Below are 17644 nucleotides of genomic sequence, written 5' to 3'. Positions count from 1 at the left end.
TTTAAAGGGAATGCCTCTCGTGTTTCACTGTTGAGAAAGAAGTTTACTGTATTTGATCACTGTAATCAGGTCAAGGAAGTTCCTTTTTATTTCTGGTTTGCTAAAAGTTTTTTTATCAAGAATAAGTGTTGAATTTTATCACATACTTTTCCTTGTCTGTCAAGTTGGTCATGAGGGTTTTTTTTTTCCTCTTCTAATCCTAGGAGAGGAAGTGACATTTTAGACGTTTTTTTTTTTTTTTTTTTTTAAATCAGTATATTCTTTTGGGAATCCCAACATTTCCTGAAAATTTCTTCTACTTTGATTAGATTAGATTTCTTCTGGAGCTTTCCTTTCCCCCAGAGTCATTAGAGTCAGGTGTTCTTCGTGTTCCCTTCTGCAGAGCTTATCCATGTGTACCACGTTGGGTTAGTTTCTTTCTCATCTTCCAAGAAACCAGCTCAGACCCAGATTCAGTGACTCTGACAAAAGAGTTAATGACTTGCTCCTTTCTCGGGGCTGATGGCTGCCGTTTCTGCCCCTTGCCCTAAGCTGCCCTTGTACCAGCATCTCCCCTACCACACTGCCTGGTCTTCTCAGAGCACCTATAAAACTGCAAGGTGTCTATAGTCTGGGAAATAGGATTAACTGATTGTTAAACAGTATTAGTTAAACTTACAGGTCATATGCACCATATAACTTCAGGAGTTAAAGCAGCAAGTCCAGTCATTCATCTGTGGGGAGGGAAAGGGTATTAATATAAACACTACATAACATCCAGAAAGTCTGCAGACATGGGAAGTAGGGCACATATTGTACTTTTTTTCCACAGATGACTTATTCCACCCATTGCTTCATTTTTTTTAATTAATTTTTATTGGTGTTCAATTTACCAACATACAGAAAAACACCCAGTGCTCATCCCGTCAAGTGTCCACCTCAGTGCCCGTCACCCATTCCCCTCCAACACCCGCCCTCTTTCCCCCTTCCACCACCCCTAGTTCGTTTCCCCGAGTTAGGAGTCTTTATGTTCTGTCTCCCTTCCTGATATTTCCCAACCTTTCTTCTCCCTTCCTTTATATTCCCTTTCACTATTATTTATATTCCCCAAATGAATGAGAACATACACTGTTTGTCCTTCTCCGATTGACTTATTTCACTCAGCATAATACGTTGAAGCAAATGGTGGGTATTTGTCGTTTCTAATTGCTGAGTAATATTCCATTGTATACATAAACCACATCTTCTTTATCCATTCATCTTTCGATGGACACCGAGGCTCCTTCCACAGTTTGGCTATTGTGGCCATTGCTGATAGAAACATCGGGGTGCAGGTGTCCCGACGTTTCATTGCATCTGAATCTTTGGGGTAAATCCCCAACAGTGCAATTGCTGGGTCATAGGGCAGGTCTATTTTTAACTCTTTGAGGAACCTCCACACAGTTTTCCAGAGTGGCTGCACCAGTTCACATTCCCACCAACAGTGTAAGAGGGTTCCCTTTTCTCCGCATCTCTCCAACATTTGTGGTTTCCTGCCTTGTTAATTTTCCCGATTCTCACTGGTGTGAGGTGGTATCTCATTGTGGTTTTGATTTGTATTTCCCTGATGGCAAGTGATGCAGAGCATTTTCTTATGTGCATGTTGGTCATGTGCATGTCTTCCTCTGTGAGATTTCTCTTCATGTCTTTTGCCCATTTCATGATTGGATTGTTTGTTTCTTTGGTGTTGAGTTTAATAAGTTCTTTATAGATTTTGGAAACTAGCCCTTTATCTGATATGTCGTTTGCAAATATCTTCTCCCATTCTGTAGGTTGTCTTTTAGTTTTGTTGACTGTATCCTTTGCTATGCAAAAGCTTCTTATCTTGATGAAGTCCCAATAGTTCATTTTTGCTTTTGTTTCTTTTGCCTTTGTGGATGTATCTTGCAAGAAGTTACTGTGGCCGAGTTGGGTTTTCTATGTTGCCTGTGTTCTCTTCTATGATTTTGATGGACTCTTGTCTCACATTTAGATCTCTCATCCATTTTGAGTTTATCTTTGTGTATGGTGCAAGAGAGTGGTCCAGTTTCATTCTTCTGCATGTGGATGTACAATTTTCCCAACACCATTTATTGAAGAGACTGTCTTTCTTCCAATGGATAGTCTTTCCTCCTTTATCGAATATTAGATGACCATACATTTCAGGGTCCACTTCTGGGTTCTCTATTCTGTTCCGTTGATCTATGTGTCTGTTTTTGTGCCAGTACCACACTGTCTTGATGACCACAGATTTGTAGTATAACCTGAAATCTGGCATTGTGATGCCCCCAGCTATGGTTTTATTTTTTAAAATTCCCCTGGCTATTCGGGGTCTTTTCTGATTCCACACAAATCTTAAAATAATTTGTTCTAACTCTCTGAAGAAAGTCCATGGTATTTTGATAGGGATTGCATTAAACGTGTAAATTGCCCTGGGTAACATTGACATTTTCACAATATTAATTCTGCCAATCCATGAGCATGGGATATTTTTCCATCTCTTTGTGTCTTCCTCAATTTCTTTCAGAAGTGTTCTATAGTTTTTAGGGTATAGATCCTTCACCTCTTTGGTTAGGTTTATTCCTAGGTATCTTATGCTTTTGGGTGCAATTGTAAATGGGATTGACTCCTTAATTTCTCTTTCTTCAGGCTCATTGTTAGTGTATAGAAATGCCATTGATTTCTGGGCATTGATTTTGTATCCTGCCACGCTACCAAATTGCTGTATGAGTTCTAGCAATCTTGGGGTGGAGGCTTTTGGGTTTTCTATGTAGAGTATCATGTCATCGGCAAAGAGGGAGAGTTTGACTTCTTCTTTGCCAATTTGGATGCCTTTAATGTCTTTTTGTTGTCTGATTGCTGAGGTGAGGACTTCCAGAACTATGTTGAACAGCAGTGGTGAGAGTGGACATCCCTGTCTTGTTCCTGATCTTAGGGGAAAGGCTCCCAGTGCTTCCCCATTGAGAATGATATTTGCTGTGGGCTTTTCGTAAATGGCTTTTAAGATGTCGAGGAAAGTTCCCTCTATCCCAACACTCTGAAGTGTTTTGATCAGGAATGGATGCTGTATTTTGTCAAATGCTTTCTCTGCATCTAATGAGAGGATCATATGGTTCTTGGTTTTTCTCTTGCTGATATGATGAATCACATTGATGGTTTTACAAGTGTTGAACCAGCCTTGTGTCCCAGGGATAAATCCTACTTGGTCATGGTGAATAATTTTCTTAATGTGTTGTTGGATCCTATTGGCTAGTATCTTGTTGAGAATTTTTGCATCCATGTTCATCAGGGATATTGGTCTGTAATTCTCCTTTTTGGTGGGGTCTTTGTCTGGTTTCAGAATTAAGGTGATGCTGGCCTCACAGAACGAATTTGGAAGTACTCCATCTCTTTCTATCTTTCCAAACAGCTTTAGTAGAATAGGTATGATTTCTTCTTTAAACGTTTGATAGAATTCCCCTGGGAAGCCATCTGGCCCTGGACTCTTGTGTCTCGGGAGGTTTTTGATGACTGCTTCAATTTCCTCCCTGGTTATTGGCCTGTTCAGGTTTTCTATTTCTTCCTGCTCCAGTTTTGGTAGTTTGTGGCTTTCCAGGAATGCATCCATTTCTTCTAGATTTCCTAATTTATTGGCGTACAGCTGTTCATAATATGTTTTTAGAATCGTTTGTATTTCCCTGGTGTTGGTAGTGATCTCTCCTTTCTCATTCATGATTTTATTAATTTGAGTCTTCTCTCTCTTCTTTTTAATAAGGTTGGCTAATGGTTTATCTATCTTATTAATTCTTTCAAAGAACCAACTCCTGGTTCTGTTGATCTGTTCCACAGTTCTTTTGGTCTCGATATCATTGAGTTCTGCTCGAATTTTAATTAACTGTCTTCTTCTGCTGGGGGTGGGGTCTATTTGTTGCTTTTTCTCTAGTTCCTTTATGTGTAAGGTGAGCTTTTGAATTTGAGTTCTTTCCAGTTTTTGAATGGATGCTTGTATTGCGATGTATTTCCCCCTCAGGACTGCTTTTGCTGCGTCCCAAAGATTTTGAATGGTTGTATCTTCATTCTCATTAGTTTCCATGAATCTTCTCAATTCTTCCTTAATTTCCTGGTTGACCTTTTCATCTTTTAGCAGGATGGTCCTTAACCTCCACGTGTTTGTGGTCCTTCCAAACTTCTTGTTGTGATTAAGTTCTCATTTCAAGGCATTATGGTCTGAGAATATACAGGGGACTATCCCGATCTTTTGGTATCGGTTCAGACCCGATTTGTGACCCAGTATGTGGTCTATTCTGGAGAAAGTTCCATGTGCACTTGAGAAGAATGTGTATTCAGTTGAGTTTGGATGTAAAGTTCTGTAGATATCTGTGAAATCCATCTGGTCCAGTGTATCATTTAAAGCTCTCGTTTCTTTGGATATGTTGTGCTTAGAAGACCTATCTAGTATAGAAAGAGCTAGATTGAAGTGACCAAGTATAAGTGTATTATTATCAAAGTATTTCTTCAGTTTGGTTATTAATTGGTTTAAATATTTGGCAGCTCCCACATTCGGGGCATATATATTGAGGAGTGTTAAGTCCTCTTGTTGGATAGATCCTTTGAGTATGAGATAGTGTCCCTCTTCATCTCTCACTATAGTCTTCGGGGTAAATTTTAATTTATCTGATATAAGGATGGCAACCCCTGCTTTCTTTTGAGGACCATTTGAATGGTAAATGGTTCTCCAACCTTTTATTTTCAGGTTGTAGGTGTCCTTCTGTCTAAAATGAGTCTCTTGTAGACAGCAAATAGATGGGTCCTGCTTTTTTATCCAGTCTGAAACCCTGCGCCTTTTGATGGGGTCATTAAGCCCGTTCACATTCAGAGTTACTATTGATAGATATGAGTTTAGTGTCATCATATCTATTCAGTCCTTGTTTTTGTGGATTGTTCCACTGAACTTCTTCTTAAAGGGGAATTTTAAGAGTCCCCCTTAAAATTTCTTGCAGAGCTGGTTTGGAGGTTACATATTCTTTCAGTTCCTGCCTGTCTTGGAAGCTCTTTATCTCTCCTTCCATTTTGAATGAGAGCCTTGCTGGATAGAGTATTCTTGGTTGCATGTTCTTCTCATTTAGGACCCTGAATATATCCTGCCAGCCCTTTCTGGCCTGCCAGGTCTCTGTGGAGAGGTCTGCTGTTACCCTAATATTCCTCCCCATAAAAGTCAGGGACTTTTTTTCTCTTGCTGCTTTAAGGATCTTCTCCTTATCTTTGGAATTTGCAAGCTTCACTATTAAATGTCGAGGTGTTGATCGGTTTTTGTTGATTTTAGGGGGGGATCTCTCTATTTCCTGGATCTGAATGCCTGTTTCCCTTCCCAGATTCGGAAAGTTTTCAGCTAGGATTTGTTCAAATACATATTCTGGCCCTCTGTCCCTTTCAGTGCCCTCAGGAACCCCAATTAAACGTAGGTTTTTCTTCCTCAGGCTGTCATTTATTTCCCTTAATCTATCCTCATGGTCTTTTAATTGCCTGTCTTTTTTCCTCAGTTTCCTTCTTTGCCATCAACTTGTCTTCTATGTCACTCACTCGTTCTTCCACCTCGTCAAGCCTCGTCGTTAGGACTTCTAGCTTGGATTGCATCTCATTTAATTGATTTTTAATTTTTGCCTGATTGGATCTAAATTCTGCAGTCTTGAAGTCTCTTGAGTCCTTTATGGTTTTTTCTAGAGCTACCAGTAGCTGTATAATAGTGCTTCTGAATTGGCTTTCTGACACTGAATTGTAATCCAGATTTTGTAACTCTGTGGGAGAGAGGGCTGTTTCTGATTCTTTTTTTTGAGGTGAGGTTTTCCTTCTAGTCATTTTGCTCAGTGCAGAGTGGCCAAAAACAAGTTGTATTGGGAAAAGGAGAAAAAGAGAGAGAAGGAAAGAAAAGAGAAAAAGCAAAAAGAGAAAGAAGAAAAAAAGGGGAAAAAGAGAAGAAAAAGAGAAAGAAAAAGAAAGAAAGGAGAAAAAAAGGGTGGGGTGGGGTGGGGGAAGCAATCCGAAATCAAGAAGAAAGAAAGAAAAAAAAGCACAAAACAAAAACAAAAACAAAAAAAAGCACGGGTGAGTATCTTCCAATTCTGTATATTTTAAGTCCCTTGACTTCCCCTGGAACTGGTCCGTGTCGCTGGTCTTCTGGGGGAGGGGCCTGCTGTGCTGATTCTCAGGTGTTAGCACTTGGGGGAGCTGCTCTGCCCCTGCCTGGTGCAGGGCTCAGTGGGGTTGTTCACCCCGTGAGGCCCCAGGAGGAAGCCACAGTGGCGGGGGCAGCTCTGGGACCCCGGAGTCAGCTCCCGCAGTAGCTCCGGGGCTCTCGGTCTGCAGGGCCTGGAGGCTCCGGGGCGGGGCCGCTGATCTGCTCAGTTCCAGGCAGGAGCGTCCTTGCTGTCCTGGGCCCTCCCGGCCTCTGCCTGTCCCGGGGGAGGCCGGATCCTGGGCTGTGTCCCGGCGCCCTGTGCTCCGGGGCCTGTGCTGTTGGATTCGCGCTCCCGGCGGTGCAGCCCCCTCCGCGGAGCCGCCGCCCGAGCCCCTGAGCTGTTCCCGGAGCCGCGCCGCCCCCTCCGCGGAGCTTCTTCCTCCGCCCGAGCCGCCGCCCGCCGCCGCTGAGCTGTTCCCGGAGCCCCGCAGCCCCCTCCGCGGAGCCGCCGCCCGAGCCCCTCCGAGCTGCTCCGGGTCCCGCCGAGCGCTGCAGCCCTTAGGGAGCTCGGCGCATCTCCGGGGCGCAGTTCCTCTGTTACTGCCCCAGGGAGCCCGAGGGCATCCCCGCCTTTCTGGGGATCCTGCTCCAATTCCCGGGGAGGCCTTTCCGCGGGGAAGGTCGGTGCAGCTCCTGCTCCTCCGGGACGGGGCTCTCCTGCCCTGGGGACACTCGCCCCGGCCTCAGCCCGGCTCCTCGCGGGGCCCCTCCCCCTTGGAGGCCTTTTGTGTCTTTATTTCTTTTTCCCCGTCTTCCTACCTTGATAGAAGCGCGAACTCTTCTCACTGTAGCGTTCTAGCTGGTCTCTCTTTAAATCTCAGGCCGAATTCGTAGATTTTCAGGATGATTTGAATGTTTTCTAGGTAATTTGTTGAGGACAGGTGACTTGGGGACCTTACTCTTCTGCCATCTTGCCCCTCCCCCCCATTGCTTCATTTTTAAAGGTACTTCACCCAGAAAAGCATCTGAAGGTCAAAGAAAAACTACTGAGCATATTCTTTGAAAATGTTAACATACTATTATAAAATGAGCTTATCTGGACAGCTCTCTATATGTACAAAGTTTGCTACAAGGTTCAGCCTTCTTAGAATGCTGTGTACTTGGGGGCTTCCCTTTACATAGGGTACCACATCATCACCAAATTCCCCTAATTCCCCTCTAGTTTTTAATCCTCTCTTCTGTGTCATCATCCATGTCTCTGGATTGTATCCACTTTCTGTTGTCCTGTAACAAATTACCAGAATGTCAGAAGCTTAGTAGAACTTCCATTTAGTAGTCCACCGTGTGTAAGTCAGAAATCTGGCAAGGCTCACCTGAGTTCTCTGGGCACGGCTCATCAGGTCTCAGAAACTGGGGTCGACGCGTCAGCTGGGCTGTGTTCTCATCTGAAGGTGCTGGAGAAGAAGCCTCCTCCAAGGTCATCACGGGGTTGCAAAACTCACTTCCTTGTGGTTGTAGGGTGGAGGGCCCCATGCCTTCCTCTCTGATAGCTGTGCACTACGTCCAGCCCCCTGAGACCATCCACATTCCTTACCAGGCAGCCTGCTGCGTCTTCAAGACTTTCTTACCAGTCAGTCCTTCTCCCACTTCAGATCTCTGTCCTCCAGACACAGATTTCAAAGCCTCAGTTGACTAGGCCAGCTGCTCCCCTTGTATTCTCTTTGACCAACTCACAGTTAACTAACTAGTAATATTAATTACATCTGCAAAATTTCTTTTGCCGTGTAAGATACAGTAATCACAGAAGTCCTGTCAGAGTCACTGGCTCCACCCACACTCAACGGGAGATGATCAAGTGTGCAGGTCACTGGGGATCATCCTAGAGTTCTGTCTACCATGCTAGGTTTTTTGTTTTTTGTTTTTTGTTTTTCAAAAAAAACGAAGGATATAGGAGCTTGAGGAAACAGCTCTCTGTTTCAAAGAGCTATTCCTAAAAGATTGGGGGTCAGCTCCTCAGTGTCTGGCCCAAGTCCCTGGACAGATCATGTATCTCTGTATTGTATCACTCAGGTAGCCTCTGGTTTATGAAGTCAAGACTAGAGTCTGCATGAGCCTTTCTAATTTAGCTCCATCTGCCTTATGTTGACTAGCAATTTATTAGACTCTGATGGGAGGTTATTTTTCAGATGCACTTTTCAGTATTATTGATAACATTTCAATATTTTCCTTTGTATTTAATTAGAAGGTGGGATCAAGTATATTACAGATCACTGGCCAGCTGTCATATTACATTGAAGCCTTTCTAATTTTTGCATGTAGAGCACTTTTGTGACTTATGTTTTTATATGATTACCATCTGTTATTCATCATGGCAATTCTTTATTTTGACCTGAATCGAAAGCAGAACTGCACCCTCTCACACATTTGAAAGTGTGTCCAGTCTCCTGGTCCAGAGTCCAGCCCTTCTGTCCTTACCCTTTCCCTCTATGCCTCATTCCACTCCTCCATCTACACCTCTTCAAACCCCAAATCCAAAACCTCATACTCATGTCATAGTGCCGTTTCCATTCATACCCTTTTCCATTAGGACCGTTTTCCATTCATACACTTCCTAAAAATACATAATTTTGAGCCTGTAAAGGAATACTAGAAGTGCCTTGAAGTTATATTGTATTCATTATCATCTGTCTTAGTTTTGTTTAGGGGAATGATTAAAGAAATCCACAGTCCAGCATGGTGACTTTAACAGCAGTCTTTTTTTTTTTAAGATTTTATTTATTTATTCTTGAGAGATCCAGAGAAAGACAGACACAGGCAGAGGGAGAAGCAGGATCCCTGCAAGGAGCCAATTGTGGGACTCCATCCCAGGACTCCAGGATCACACCCTGAACCAAAGGCAGATGCTTAACTGCTGAGCCACCCAGGCATCCCTAGTTAACAGCAGTCTACTGTATATTTGAAAGTTGCTAAGAGAGTAGTTGCTAAAAATTCTCATTGCAAGAAAAAAAACATTGTAACTATGTGGTGATGGATGTTCCCTGAACTGTGATGATCATCTCACAATCGGTATGTGTTTGAAATTGTCATGTTGGACACCTAGAATTAATATGATGTTATATGTTAATTATATCTTCATAAAAATTTAAAAATCAAATATCTCCCTAGGTTAAAAAAAAAAAATTAGTTTGAGCCCAGCTACAGAAGTTGAAGGACAGGACTCATCCACAACTATTATATCCACAGTGTTCTATCACTGGGGATTTGCAAGTGTATTTTTTTAAGATTTGTTTATTATCAGAGAGGCAGAGACATAGGCAGAGGGAGAAGCAGGCTCCCTGCAGGGAGCCCAATGCAGGATTTGATTCTAGGACCCTACGATCATGACCTGAGCCGAAGGCAGATGCTCAACCACTGAGCCACCCAGGTGCTTCTTGAATGTGTATTTTTAAAGCAACTCTGTTCTTGGTGACTAGATCTGTCATTAAAACACTGTCTCTGACAGGCTGGGCAATAAGGGATACCAGCTTGTCCACAGTTTGAGTTTGGGATGATTTAAAATGATCTCCTAATAAAAAAGAAAGAAAGAATCCACCAGACACAGAGAGAGTAGGCGTGGGTCCCTGTTCAGCCTTGACTATTCTGCTTCCCTGCGTAAACACTTTCACAAGCACCTACATTTTATAAAGGAAATGGGAGTTTTTTCATTTTTTTAAATTTTTTTTTTTAGATTTTATTTATTTATTCATGAGAGACACAGAGAGAGAGAGAGAGAGAGAGAGAAAGAGAGGCAGAGACACAGGCAGAGGGAGATGCAGGCTCCATGCAGGGAGCCTGATGCAGGACTCGATCCCGGGACCCCAGGATCACGCCCTGAGCTGAAGGCAGAGGCTCAACTACTGAGCCGCCCAGGCATCCCAGTTTTTTCACATTTAAAAAGGCAGCCTTGGCTCTTAAAATATGAGTCCAAGAAGAGCCGTGGATGATGCTCAACGATGTGTATGGGCACGAAAGGGGTTAAGAGATAGCTGGCTGTTAGTCTAGGAAGCATTTGTTCCCTGGCTGTTAAAAAGTCTGAGCACTTAGATCTAAATTGAGAATGATAGATACACGCATATCCTAGGGAGGGAAAGCAGGTTCCCTGTGTGTCTCTACATTTGCCAATCATCTTGTTAATCTCTGTCGAATTATCTCCTTAAGCTCCTACAAGCATTTTATATCATCTTTTGAAACAGTAAATCACTTTATTAGGTTTTAAAAGAACATTCATAATGTCATTTCCATAAGCCATTTTGTAAATTAATGCCATTTCCTTTCTGGTTAACCTGTTTGCAAGAAGCTATTTTACATGTCTGCGGCAGTTCGGAAGAGTGAAGTGAATTCATAATTTAATTTGCAACCTGATAATGTAAAATGAATGCTTTGGAGTCAATTTAAATTATTACACATATTAGAGCACCATTTTTTGCAGAGATTCACGAGTATGTGTTGTGCTTCTGTTACCCAGCACTGGGATCCCGACACAGGCCAGACCTGGTGCCTAGCACCCCATCACTGTTTGAAGCTGCTTCCTTGGCAACCACCATTTCGTCTTCTTCCTTATATGTCGATGAACATTGTCCACATGACAGGACTGCGCTCTATTCAAACAGGTGAGACTTAGCATGATCATATTACCAATCTGGCTATTACACCAGCATCACAGCTAGACAAGTATCTCTGAATTAGAATATGCTGTCCCTGGCAACCAAGATGGGACTATCACCTGCCCTATAAGTAAGAGAAAGAGGGAACATGCTTGATTTTTACTGTGGCAAGAAGCAAGCACATCCAGGGGAAATCCCTCATTATTTTTCTCCACAGTTAATCATTATGTCCTATAGAAATTATATACTTGGTTCTAGGGAAGAAGACCTTTCATCTATTTCTTTTAATAATTTCTTAGGAATGGATTTTTTTAAGCAAGTACTCTTGGTTAATATTGTAGATAACTATAAAGACCTTTGAATATTCTCTTTTTATTTGAATGACCTTAGTAACTGTGGTAGGCAGATGGTCCCTCAAAGTTGTCCCTTGTCCTAATCCCTGGAACCCATGACAGTGTCACCTCATATAGCAAGAGAGACTTTGCCAATGTGATTAAATTAAAGATCCTGAGATGGGAAAAGTGTCTTGAATTTTTTTAGGTTGTCTCAATGAAATCACAGGGTCTAAAAATATATATATATATAGTTTTTTTAATACTCAGGCAGTAGATAACTTTATCCTTATGTTCCTTCATAGAGCACGGAGTCACACCAAATTCAAACCCACAGGGAAACTAAGAAGTGTTTACATTAAATGTGTCCTTCCTAAAAATTCTTAACGGTATGCCAGTCTGTCCTCAAGCAGTAAAATCTGATTATGCACAGGGTCTTGGTCAGAGGAAGACAGAAGATTAGGGTCATACAAAAAGAAGTGATTTCAGAAGCAGAGGGCAAAGAGATACCTTGGAAGGTGCCACATGCCTGGCATTGAAGGTGGAGGACAGGGTGGTGAGCCGAGAAGTGCAGGCAGCCTCTAGAAGCCAGAAAAGGCAAGGAAACAGATGCTCCCTTGGAGCCTTCACAGAGGAAGCCAGCTCTTCCAACACCTTGAACTTTAGGACTCTGACCACCAGAGCTGCAAGATAATAAGTTGTGTGATTTTCAGCCAGTCAGTTCATGATCCTTCCTTACAGCAGCCATAGGCAGCTAATCCAGTGACTCTCACACATGTAATGATTTAAGATTTGAGCGTTGGATGAGGACTACTGTAATTTCTTAAATGGAGAATGTATTATTAGATATGTGTGCTTTTTAAACAAAACACTGTCAAACGTTGATTTTAATAATAGAAGATGATATCTTTACAAAAGGACCACAATGTTGTCTGTGGGCTTAGCTGTTTGACTTTTTTCTCTTTCCATATGTGCAGTTCTGTAACTAGCCCCACTTGCCAGGCAGGGTCTACTATATATGTTCTTGATAATTATCTATTAAATTATGGACTAGCTCTTGTTAAAAATCCAACTCTTGAGAATCAAGATCACATTTGTGTAGGCAAAGTGCTTCTTACACCGTAAGTCATCTTCTACCCCTAGGGATGCAGCCTGGCTCACTTGCAGAAAGAGGACTCAAGATGGTAGACTCATTTGTAACATATATGTTTATAGATTCTAGCTTGTTCTTTTGGCAAGTTAACGTGTGGTCATTGGGGCTTCTGGAGAAATCGTTTTCTGTTGCCATTCTCTTCCTTCTCTGCTAGAGACATAGTGGGGGTGGGCGTAGCAGAGGAGGCAGCCAGCCTTGGCCTGGAGAAGTGAAACAGATGGCAGGGTGAGCCATGGATCTTCATGGAGCTTTGCTTAGATAGCTCTGCTGGAAGGGTCACCAGATAAGGCTCCATTATAAATTATTCCGCTCATCTGAACTGTAAGAGAAATTTGGTTAGCTTCCTTGGGTGAGTCGAATTTAAAGTGACCTATCCCTTACATTAATGTGTACCTTAAATATTCAAATTTGTTATGTAAATTAGTCAAGTAACAGCTTTCTTGTTTCTGTGGTAGAGCTAAGCACCGTTGTTTTGTTCTCCAATATAAATAGCGGCTGTTTTGTTCTCCAATATAAATAGCGGCTGGAAAAATGGCTGGAAAGTCATAGGAAGTTTCTTACAAGGTCGAAAACAATTCTTTGTGAAGCCATGGTGGTTTCCTACTGTTTGCTACTGTTCTCATTATCCAGGGCGCACAATTGGATATGCTGTTAAATTATTTACTAGAATTTTCAACACCGGAATAAAAGGATTTTTTGCTTGGTTTGGGCTTTTTGGGTTTTTTTAATGATAGTGGTTGTGGGTCAATATTCCGTCTCTCAGCCAGAAGTACTCAATTTTGGGGTATTCATGAGGTCCCTCACCATCTGGAACTGCCTCCTTCCTGGCCAGTGTGGGCACTGCGTGCTCCCAGGCTGTGGCATAATTCTTGGTACTTTTATTCATGATGATAGTAGTTATCCTATATGTTTGGATGGGAAAAACATTAGTGTTATCTGCGGTATTTTTCCCTTTCTTTTTTTGAAGTGAATCGTCTAAAGCAAATCTTCCTTGGCATTATATCTCCAAGTTGTAATTTGAATGTCACAGCTGCCGGTCGGGGATTGGTTACAGGAACAAGAAACTGCTCTGTCTTAGGAAGAAAGGGATTTAATACAGGGAATTAGATGCTTACAGAGTCCATGAAAAGACTCTGGACTGGACATCAGGAAATCACCCCTGGATGACACCACCAAACTGGCCACCAGCAGCCCTGCTGCCTTGGCCACAATCAAGTGGGTGCCCTGCCAATGAACCACAAGCCAACAAAAAGCATTTTGGTGACCCCAGAATGTTTTGTTTTGCTTTTAATATTTTATTTATTTATTCATGAGAGACACAGAGAGAGAGAGAGAGAGAGAGGCAGGAGGCAGAAGGAAAAGCAGGCTCCCTACAGGGAGCCCGATGCAGGACTCAATCCCAGGACCGCAGGATCACGCCCTGAGCCAAGAAGGCAAGCGCTCAACCTCTGAGCCACCCAGGTGTCCCAACCCCATAAAGTTTTTTAAATAAGCTATAATTTAAAAATCAAGCAGTTTCACTAAAATACCCAGGTCCTTTTGAAAAATCACTAGTTTGGGCCCCACTTAGCTTAGCATTTACCAGCTGGAGGGGAGAAGCACAGGCCCTTTGAGTCACCACCTTCTGCTTTGTTCACCTGAGATGTTGCCTACCTGCCCCCCTGGACATTTCTGATTTTAGCCTGGAGATAGAAGAGAAGCCAAAGACATGCCTCTGATCTTACCCAGTGCCTTAGGGCAATCATAAGGAAAAGGTGCTAAAAAGGCACAGAGGTGCTCAAAAGAAATTAATAGCCTGTGAACTCCTGGGAATCAGTATCCCTACCTGCCCCACCATGCCCAACCCTAGTTGTTCGACAGGGAAGCCTTACCAACAAACTGAAAAAAAAGTTGTCATACTTTCCATGATTTTTTTTTCCCTTTAGAGCCTTCCTAGACCTATGTGAAGTCTCTGGAGATGATAAACAAACATTATTCTAAATCTCTTCCAGCCTACTATGTTTTAAAACCTAATCCAAATAGCCTGGAAAGAGAATGAGTTGAATATTGATGTTATAATTCACATGTTAGGTTTTTCTGTCTATGAATCTTTGTTCTGTTAAGGCGGGGTGGCCTGTTTTTTCCATTCCAACTCTAAGCTCTACATCCCTGCCCTTAAATAAGCCATAAATGCTTCTACTAGCGGTCGTCATTCTGTCAGTCTTTTTAAAATCCTTCACTCTGAAAGGTGTCAGTTAGTGCTGGGATGTCTCCATACCTAAATTATATATTGCAGTGGGAAAACTGTCTCTGAATTATTCACCTTTTTGAGGGATTATTCTTTGTCACTGCAAAAACTCTGATAGCAATCTGTTCTTTTTAATTTTTTTAGTATATTCCAAAAATTGAGTAAGAAGCAAAAAATAGCATTTTTAAAGTGTATATTGGGGCGCCTGAGGGGCTCAGATGGTTGAGCGTCTGTCTTTGGCTCAGGTCATGATCTCAGGGTTCTGGGATCAAGCCCCACATTGGGCTTCCTGCTCAGCAGAGGGGTCTGCTTTTCCCTCTGCCTCTGCCTCTTCCCCTTCTCCTTCTTTCTCTCTCTCAAATAAATACATAAAATCCTTTAAAAAATAAAGTATATTTTAACCTGATGACCAGGGGTACCTGTTTTTGTGAACTTCCACTGTGCAGATCAGTGTTCGAGCACGCAGCTCGTAGGAGTGGAGAAAATGTGTTGTGGGTCTGTCCTTCCCAATCAGATGGTACAATTTAAATTCTGAGTTTTTGATCCTTGAATTCTTCTTTCCCTGTAAGAGCTCTGTTCTTTTAGAGAAGGCATACATTGAGCTCTAAGAAATGCAATGGCAAGTGTGTTTTTTCTCAAAATTAAGAAGAATCTAAAGCAGAAATCCACTACACTCATGAATATTAATTTCCCTCATGATTTCCTGCACCGTTGGTCACAAAGCTGGTGCTCTGATCATGCATAAGTATCGAGAATCCTACTGCATCCCAACTTACGTAGAGCTTCCCTGTCAAACTTGCCTTTACCTTCATTGCTGCCCTTGCCGGTCTCATGTTTTACTGGTGACTGTTGCAAATAGCTGGCTCACCCTGGGGGCATTTGGAGTGTTCTAAGAAAGGCCATTGTATCAGAGGAGACACTGCTGGTCATTTGCATGTAGAGAGATAGCTGGCAAAGTCTCCTGGAGTGATGAGTCCAGCGTCATAGATCTCAGAGGCTGACCCAGGAGATCTGACTGTTGTTTTGTGTACTTTTCTTCCTGCTGTTAGAGTCTCATAAACCCAGGAGAGGGGTGGAGCCGAGGTGGAACGACCCGTTAGCCTTACAGACTTGTCTAAGAGACAAGGAAAGGGAAACACAAAGACACGTGCATTCTGTGACACGCTGCCACAAGGTCACACGGTGCACCAGTAGGATTTAACTGGAACACAGCACTCTGGGGTGCAAGCCTCACATTCTCTCCACCGTTAGCATCCTTTCACTAACAGCCTCTTGTCCTTCTGTCTTGTCCTTGCTGTGTGCGCTGTGCAGGAAGATTGATGGACCCGGTTTTCCTAACATGAATTATGGCTCATAACTGAGCGAATTTTTTGCTGCTTAATAACTAAAGTATTTCTGTTAGACAAAGTGGTGGGTTCGTATGAATGCCTGCCCATGACATTTGTTCTAAGTCATTGGCTAAGGTTGCTTATTCAGAACATCATGGCAGGGTGCCTTGGTGATGCATTCTGTTGAGCATCCAACTCTTGGTTTCAGCTCAGGTCATGATCTCAGGATCATGGGATCAAGCCCCACATCGGGCTCTGTGCTCTGCGTGGAGTCTGCTTGAAATTCTCTCTCTCCTTCTCCTTCTGCCCCTCCCCTCCTTCTCAAATAAATAAATAATCTCTTTTTATAAAAGAACATCATGGCTATGGGAACTCTTTTATCATAGCAGTGTTTGTACTTCAAACCATCAAAACCATCTGATAATATTACTAACTATAATAATAGCTAATTCTTGGGCCTTACTAAGGTTCCGTGTTAAGTTCTTTACATGCATCAAAGTGATTTCATTCTCCCAGCCACCCTGTAAGGTCGTCATCATGTTTATTATCTCCAGTTTATAGATGAGGCATGTTCACAACATCAAGTCATTTTCCCGAGGTCAAGTGGCAGCCAAGTGGAGCCATGGTTTCCATGCACAGCATGGATACTGAGCACGAAGCACCAGCCACCCTCACCCATGCTGTCCCGTTTCAGATCACGTGCCCTTGAGACGATGATGCTTTTCATGGAAATTTGGTAACACCCACATGAGGTCTACTCTCCCTCATCCATTTTGCCTTTTCTTTCTCCATGTGATTGTAAGTGAGGATTTTTGCTTCTCAAGATGTTAGAGCCCCAGTGTTCAAACACTAAAAATATGACATACTGACTGAAATCCACAAGCAACCTGAAATAGCTCCTTCCTCAAGTTTTTATTTCCAGCCGTTCAAGTAGACACCACATCTTTACATGACTATAGAGGAGAGACTTTTGTTAAATACATTTCTGCTTGATTTAGACAATCCTATATCTTCCATGAACAAGGTAAGGTTAAGAAAGGACATTTGTTACTTACAAGATGAGGGGGAAAGGAGGTGGGTGGCCAGAACTTTCTAGTAATTCCAGATCCTTACTCATAACCTCAAGGGAGGGACAGCATCTGCCTCTGGCATCTGCTGTGCACATGGCAGCTGCCTGCTGATGCAGGATATCATTCCGAGCCCTCCTGTGGGTGCTGGATATTGAATCTGACTCCTCCAGACGCTTTGTGCTTCTATGGTCCTTAGTCTGGTTACTTCTACCTTGCAGACAGACCATTACCACCACCATTCATTACCTCCAGCGAGGCCTTTGTCTTGCATGCTCATTATAAACCACCAGTGAGGGCACCCCTTCTAGCTCTCTAATGTTGTTAGGCAAGCAGGCTCCCTGCTGGAACTCCAATGTGGGACTCCATCCTGGGGCTCAGGGATCACAACCTGACCTGAAGGCAGACGCTCAACCACTGAGCCACCCAGGCGTCCCTGAAATGTGGATTGTTTTACTGCTTCTCCAAATGGTTGTTACAAAGATTAGTTGAGAAAGTAATGGGGAAGCACGTATATTACCTCACTGGTACCTAGCAAGCACCATCAAAGTATTTGTTAAAATAATCCAGCAATTCCATACTCAACACCTTGCAGCTTCCCATAAGTTCCACCATAAGGGGCAGGACTTCATTGTTTTTTTCAAAACGCCATCCTGGAGTGTTTTATTAGTGAACATCCAGTCAAGGAAACGGAAAACACACTTGGAATTTCAAACAGAAAAAAAAAAAAAAAAAAGGAATTT

The 17644-nt window shown here is 42.7% G+C and overlaps 1 protein-coding gene across 2 annotated transcripts in view; it reads left to right on the top strand.

The window, feature by feature from the left end:
- PIP5K1B (phosphatidylinositol-4-phosphate 5-kinase type 1 beta) overlaps positions 1 to 17644 on the top strand; it is a 304219-nt gene that overhangs the window by 224802 nt on the left and 61773 nt on the right. For both annotated transcript variants that reach the window (XM_041743955.1, XM_041743956.1), the window contains exon 13: positions 10656 to 10800. In XM_041743955.1, the coding sequence (XP_041599889.1) occupies positions 10656 to 10800 (145 nt within the window). The remainder of the gene's footprint in view (positions 1 to 10655; positions 10801 to 17644) is intronic.

The sequence above is a fragment of the Vulpes lagopus genome, chromosome 2, assembly GCF_018345385.1.
Source record: "Vulpes lagopus strain Blue_001 chromosome 2, ASM1834538v1, whole genome shotgun sequence".
NCBI lineage: Eukaryota > Metazoa > Chordata > Mammalia > Carnivora > Canidae > Vulpes > Vulpes lagopus.
This window is presented reverse-complemented; position numbering and strand designations above follow the sequence as displayed.